The sequence below is a fragment of the Nanorana parkeri genome, unplaced genomic scaffold, assembly GCF_000935625.1.
Source record: "Nanorana parkeri isolate BGI_ZX_2015 unplaced genomic scaffold, ASM93562v1 scaffold3039, whole genome shotgun sequence".
Lineage (NCBI taxonomy): Eukaryota > Metazoa > Chordata > Amphibia > Anura > Dicroglossidae > Nanorana > Nanorana parkeri.
In genome coordinates, this window is record NW_017309307.1 from 9973 (window position 1) to 16880 (window position 6908).

The window sequence follows — 6908 nt, forward strand, 5'->3', positions numbered from 1 at the left end:
CGTCTCATGATTGTATTCAGTCTTTAATTATTTTCATCCACCTGATTCTCGGCTCTCCTCGGTCCTGCAGTCAGGGACAGGCAGTCGTTGTATATTACGCGCACGGCACATCTCCCAAGATTACTTGCTGGTCCCGCTGTCAGTCAACCAGCTTGTGGGCGTGGCCGGAAGTGATAGGCCGATCTTCGATAGTATGGAGTGGTCCTGGGAGGAAGTGGGGAGGGTAATTCATTCAACGGGGACACCTGTTCTGGTGGCAAGAGGGGACTTCCCCCTCCCTATTACTTCCAGTTGCATCGACAGGACAGGAAGTGAACTGTCCCTAAAACACATACCGGCGTTCGCTCACCTCTCGATCCTGTCACGGCTCTCTGCCGTGACAGGGGGAGGGGCTGGATTCCCCCCTCCCCCAGCGCTGACTGCCGGAACGGACAGGGGAGGGTACAGCTGGCTCTGCCTCTAGATAGGCGGAGCCAGCTGTCAGTCACGCAGCTGGGCGGATCCAGACATAATTGTCGGGATCCGCTTCAGCTGTGGCGTCTCAGTATACCGCGAGCAGCAGCTCCCTATATACTGAGCCTAGGGTGACGGGAGGACGCTAGTTTGTGTCCTCCTGTTACCCTAAGGAGAACTATGGGGGAAAGCCCTGACACCATAGTTCTCCTTTAATGACAAATTGCCATTCAATAGACCTTTGCTGAGCCCTCTTTGGTGCGCTGGTGACACCTCTGTTATTCCTGTGGGGCTTTATGTCTCCAAACCATCACCGTCTCTGTTCCACAGAAGCCGCCTGGATGTCCCTTCTATTTACCATTCGGCATTCTGGATTGGTACAGAGAACATACCAACTGCAGGAGGACATTTTGGATAATAACTCGAAAGAATGAGAGCCGGCTGCACAATATTTCACTGCATGGCAGACGTGACTATTATTCTGAACAAGCCGACAAAGGCCGCGCCTAAGACCTCCCACTGACGCATTTCACCCAAAAACTGGGTTCAAGGAGGAGGTCCGAGGAATGATCTGTGTCTGCTTGTTCAGAACAATAAAGTCACACCTGCTTTGAATTTTAGTTCAACGCCACTGACTTCTATTCCCCCCGCTACTACCAAGTCAGCCAAGAGAGTGGCCCAGTGTCAGAGGCTGGTGAGCTGCAAATAAATTTCCCTATTGATGCAATACAGGAGCCCCGGCTGGATCTGAACCCAGGACCCCTGTGTTACAATACAGGAGCCCCGGCTGGATCTGAACCCAGGACCCCCGTGTTACAATACAGGAGCCCCGGCTGGATCTGGACCCAGGACCCCCGTGTTACAATATAAGAGCCCCGGCTGGATCTGGTCCCAGGACCCCCGTGTTACAATATAAGAGCCCCGGCTGGATCTGGACCCAGGACCCCCGTGTTACAATATAGTCACTCCCAGAGCCGCCCCCTCTGTCTGCTACAACACAGACCTCCTTGTCAGGACTAAATACTCAAAATCATGACTTCCTCAGCAGAAGTCCCTGCACATGGCAGCCATTAGGAGGAGCCGTGGTCTCGGAGGAGGAAGCCATTAGGAGGAGCCGTGGTCTCGGAGGAGGAAGCCATTAGGAGGAGCCGTGGTCTCGGAGGAGGAAGCCATTAGGAGGAGCCGTGGTCTCGGAGGAGGAAGCCATTAGGAGGAGCCGTGGTCTCGGAGGAGGAAGCCATTAGGAGGAGGCGGGGTCTCCCAGCAACGCCGAGTCCTCCTGCAAGTGCTCCCTCACGACCTGGTCCAGGACGGCATACACGTCCTTGCAGGCTTTGCTGGCCGCGTCCATTACGCGCTCCAAGTGATCCTCGTGCAGCCGCGAGTTCATTTCCAGCAGAGCTATCTGGTTGGATTTGGGCAACAAAGCCAACGCCAGCTGAGGGCCGCCGGCCGCCTCCTCGATGTAACTCAAATCGACCAATGGCGTGTCCTCGATAAAACCGGCCGAGGAAGCGCACACGTAATCCCTCATGGGGATGCCGGCGTCGATCACCGCCAGGGTGGCCGCGTTCACACAGGTGCAGTAATTACCGCCATCCGCCTGCAGGATCTGTGAATGGAAAGACAATGGAGGGCGGTGACTGCCGCATAGATTTGACATGTTAAAGGGGCACTCCACCCACAGGCCCCCTTGTGACAGCAATAAAGCTAAAGTACCCCCCTGTAATTATTTGCAGTGCAATAGATATTAGGTAACGACGTGCACACTGGAGTCTTGCCCTAAAGTGACAAGCTGCAGGGGCCCATTCACCCCGGTAACACACACCGGTGCTATATGGGGGGGTAGATCTGGGGTCTTGCTGACATGCTCCCAAATGCGACTCGGCTCCACAGCGCCCCCAGCGGGGACTTTGCCACACCTTGCACTCACCTGCACGTAGATGTCGATCTGAGAGCGCGGGTACAGCTGGGTGAGGATGGCCGCCTCAAACGTTTGCTTCAGGTGGATGGTCATCTCGGTGGACTTGCGGTCCCCGTGCGGGCGGCGCTTCCTCTCCCCCGTGCTGAACGTGGCCATGCTGTACTGGCAGTTCACCACCGCTCGGTCGTGGAGGGTCTTACTGCGAGAGCCGCGGATCTACAAGACGGAGGATGGAGACCATCAGGGAACTGGGCAAGACTTAGATCCGGACTGATCACGATCAGAGTCCCGCTGGGCGCCACGCAGCGATCGCAGGGTCCCCCAGACGCCACGCAGCGCTCGCAGGGTCCCCCAGGCGCCACGCAGCGATCGCAGGGTCCCCCAGGCGCCACGCAGCGATCGCAGGGTCCCCCAGGCATCAAACAGCGATCGGAGAGTTCCCCTTCTCCTCAGACGTCACACAGCGATCGGAGGGTCCCCCTCCCCCAGGCGTAACGCAGCGTTCGGAGGGTCCCCCAGGCATCACATAGCAATCGCAGGGCCCCCCAGCGATCGGAGGGTCCCCCTCTCAGACATCACACAGCGATCAGAGGGTCCCCCTCTCAGACATCACACAGCGATCAGAGGTCCACCCCCAGACTGATATCAGGTCATTCAGCTCACCTCATGCGGCCCGTACACCACCGCCAGCGCCTTGGTGTTCCCCTGCTCTATGTAGGCCGAGCCGTCCGCCTGAGCGAACACCCCCATCCGGCACTGGACCTTCCGGAGCTCCCCCGGCTTCCTCCCGTCTTGCCGGAATCCCTCATCTGACAGCAGCTCCAACCCCGCCATTACTGACCCACGTGAGGATCCACCGAGCTTCCTAATGCCCTACATCACTTCCGTCGCTTCCTAGTGTATCCTCCCAACGATGTATCGTCACATCCTGTCCATCTATCACATCTTACCTCTATGGTAGGCCGCTCTGGTCGTGATACAAGGGCTCTTCTTCCGGTATAGAGGAGGATGTGTGAGATAGATTTGTATAGAGCAGAGGCTGGTGAGAGCTCCGGGGGGAGGGGGACACGGAGTCTCCAGCGTTCCCTACAGTCCTGTGACCGCAGAGACTTCAGTGACTGTCACCCCGTGACCAAAATGTCTTCAGCTACCTCTGTGTTCCCAGCGACCCCCGGGAGATTCCCCTTCATTTCCTGCCCTAGAGAAGCAACAGGAAAAGAGGGAAAAATCTATTAGTGGTGTCCCCATGGCAAGATTTCCCCTCTGTTCCTGCTCTAATGACAACTCTAACGTTTTGGACTTCCCGTGAGTTTCTGTACAAATACTTTCTATACCTCTGGTGACAAACTCCGCCATGATGTGGACGCTGGAAAACGTCACTACCAGCCCCAGAGGCCGTGCAGCTTCATAGTGCTCCCCATGGGTCCCGGTCCTGGGTCAGCACCAATGGGGATCTGAGGACTGGAGCAAGCAGAAGCAGGGAGATCCTTGCAGTGCAGGTCCTCCGGTACAAATTCCTGTCCAGCGAGGAGAACATTGAGTCGCACAGAAGTGACATCACCAAATCTGGAGAGACTAGAGGTCAGAGGCAGCAGCTCCTGAGATGATCTCACACTGCAGATATACAGCTATGAGAATACAGGATAGGAGTGCCTAGACACAGGAAGTGCTCTGATATTAGGAAGGTGCCTAGGCACAGGAAGTGCTCTGATAGGAGTGCCTAGACACAGGAAGTGCTCTGATATCAGGAGTGCCTAGACACAGGAAGCGCTCTGATATCAGGAGTGCCTGGGCACAGGAAGTGCACTGATATCAGGAGTGCCTAGACACCGGAACATTCCATTCTGCAGGGTGACGCCTTCCTACATTAGAAGCGATGGGAGGACTGTAGGTTGGGGGGTTATATGACGAATCCCCAATTCACCTTCATAACGTCCGACATCATCCCGCCCACTGCCCAATGTTCCCAAAACACACGTATGGGGGCTGTTTCACCTGCCAGAGGATTTACTGTCCATCCAGTCCTGAGATTTACACGGTTCTGCAGACTGATCACTGGGGGAGGGGAGACTGAGGAAATGCTTCCTCCTGCCTGCAGCAGACTGATGACATCACGGTTAAGGAATGCATTGATTCAGACCTTGTGATGAATTGTATCGGACGTTGTCACCTTTCAGCCTCCTAACTCCGGGGCGTCGCCATGCAGCGGCACTTCTACTATAGATGGAGCTGTTGGCCGGGACTGTCATATGAACGTTACCAGCAGGTGGCGCTCTCCATCCACCAGTCCTCACACAAGCCGCAGAGATGATGCTCAGACACTCGGCCCGGTTATAAGTCACCTGCCGGAAGATTGATCTGCGTACATTTTGTCTTCTCTGGCTCCTCCCCCCCCCTCATCACCAAGATAATGACATCATTGAATCATCATTCCCTGTGATGTCATCACCAAACCCACAACGTGTTATGTAAAGGAACATACACTATATTGCCAAAAGTATTGGGACGCCTTTACACGCACATGAACTTTAGTGGCATCCCAGTCTTAGTCCGTAGGGTTCAGTATTGGGTTGGCTCCGCCCTTTGCCGCTATAACAGCTCCGCCTCTTCTGGGAAGGCACCTTGTGAAGACATACAGGACACGTTTGACCTCTGTCATTGCCAACAAAGGATATATAACAAAGTATTGAGATGACCTTTTGATATTCACCAAATACTTATTTTCCACCATAATTTGCAAATAAATTTGTTCCAAATCAGCCGATTATGTGATTTGTCCGGATTTGTTTTCTCATTTTGTCTCTCATAGTTGAGGTCTACCTATGATGCCAATTACAGGCCCAACTCATCTCATCAAGTGGGAGAACTTGCACAATTGGTGGCTGACTAAATACTTTTTTGCCCCACTGTATATACTAAAAGCCCAAAACTATGTGGACCCGCCCACCAAATAATGTAGTTCCGGTGTCTCCAGTGAAGGGTAATATCATTGCTACATCATACAAACCTCCTCCAGCCGTGTGGTGACAGTTCGGTGAAGACCCTTTGCTGTCCCCCGTGTACAAGGCCAGCTCCATAAAGACACGGCGTGACCGGTCATGTATTGGACTGCAATACCTCAAGAGGCCTGAAGTCATCAAGCGTTCAGTTGGGTTGGCTACAGTCCCGTGTGGTCATCTCTACTGAGCACCTTTGGGATGATTTGGAGTCAGGTCTTCTCATTCGCCATCAGTACCTGACCTCACGAATGGGCATAAATGTTCCTCCAAAGTCTAGTGAGAAGCCTTCCCAGAAGAGTGGGGGCCGGTATAAGGGGGGTCAGGTGACAACTTCATATTATTGTCCATGGGTTTGGCAGGTATAAGAGCAGTACTCTTATACCTGCCGGTGGCCATCTTGGTGATGGACGCCGGCAGAGAGAAGAGGGGACAGTCACCCGGCGGGATAAGGTATGCCGCCGGGTCCCCCTCCTCTCTCCTAATACTGTCGGGCGTTCGGTCCATGACCGAGCGCCCGACGTTTCAGATGGGGGTGACACCAAAAGGACTGTGAGTCATTTTGGTGTCACCCCTCCAATGGTGTCACCCGGGTGCCGGCCGCACCCCTCTTGTGACGCCCCTGTGGCCATGCAAATGAGGACTTGAAACAGGGTCCGCAAGGATTGGTCCGATAGCTTCAATGGGAGGGGCTGATATGTGCACCATTGTCATTAACATTGGGTTTCCAGAGCCGGTATTGAATTGTTAAAAGGGCTCTGACGCTTCTTTCCCATCCGCAGTAATAACTTAGAAAAGCAGAAGATCCGTTAAGAATTTCCACATTTATAGAACTTATTTTTAGTAACCAAAGAAAGCGAGATTCTCCTCCAACGTACCACGGCAACCAACCGTGAATGAGTGACGGAGCGAATACCCGAGGAGCTTAGTATCTCCAGCTGTAACAATGATAAGCAGGTTGATGTCACAGCGATTAAGTCTTCAGAGTTCCCGTGTCACAGCTGTCCCTCCGGATGAGCAGCCAAACAACTTAACTGGCGGTAACAGTTCCTCACCCAAGACGTTCTCTCGGGGGAATGGTGAGCTGTCAAGCCAGTTGTTATGGAAACGCCGCCGAGCTTCACCGGGTGATGAGCTATTGCGTTCTCTTTCTGACTTTACTGAGAAGTTAACGTGTTGAGGGAGCTCTGGACACCAAGAATCATTTGTGAGGAGACCAGTGAAGCCAACACAGGTCAAGACGCGGGTGACCGGTCACGTACCTGAGGGGAGAACGTTAGTTGAGGAGCAGGGGCGTAAAATTTTGTATGGGGCCCGGTGATTTCTAGTTATACTCCTTGCAGAGCCCACCTGAGGGTGAACCTGCAGGGCCCACCATAGACTATGGTGGGCTCTGCAGGGTCACCCTCAGGTGGGCTGGTCGCACTCCTTACCTGTCCGCCTCCTCTTAACCGTAGCGGCCGCCTGGGTCGCCATGGTGATTGTTACGCCACTGTTGAGGAGGCATCCCTTGCAGCTCCTGTCCCTCAACCCTG

General features: G+C 54.1%; 1 protein-coding gene across 1 annotated transcript; it reads right to left on the minus strand.

Annotated features, from left to right (window-relative positions):
* Nucleotides 1–1693: 1693 nt before the first annotated feature.
* On the minus strand, nucleotides 1694–3238 carry EXOSC4 (exosome component 4). The gene is made up of 3 exons (XM_018574554.1): nucleotides 3041–3238; nucleotides 2387–2593; nucleotides 1694–2065 (listed from the first exon to the last, which is right to left on the minus strand). The coding sequence occupies exons 1-3, from the start codon at nucleotides 3209–3211 to the stop codon at nucleotides 1694–1696; spliced, it is 750 nt and encodes a 249-aa protein (XP_018430056.1). The 5' UTR covers nucleotides 3212–3238.
* Nucleotides 3239–6908: the final 3670 nt, after the last annotated feature.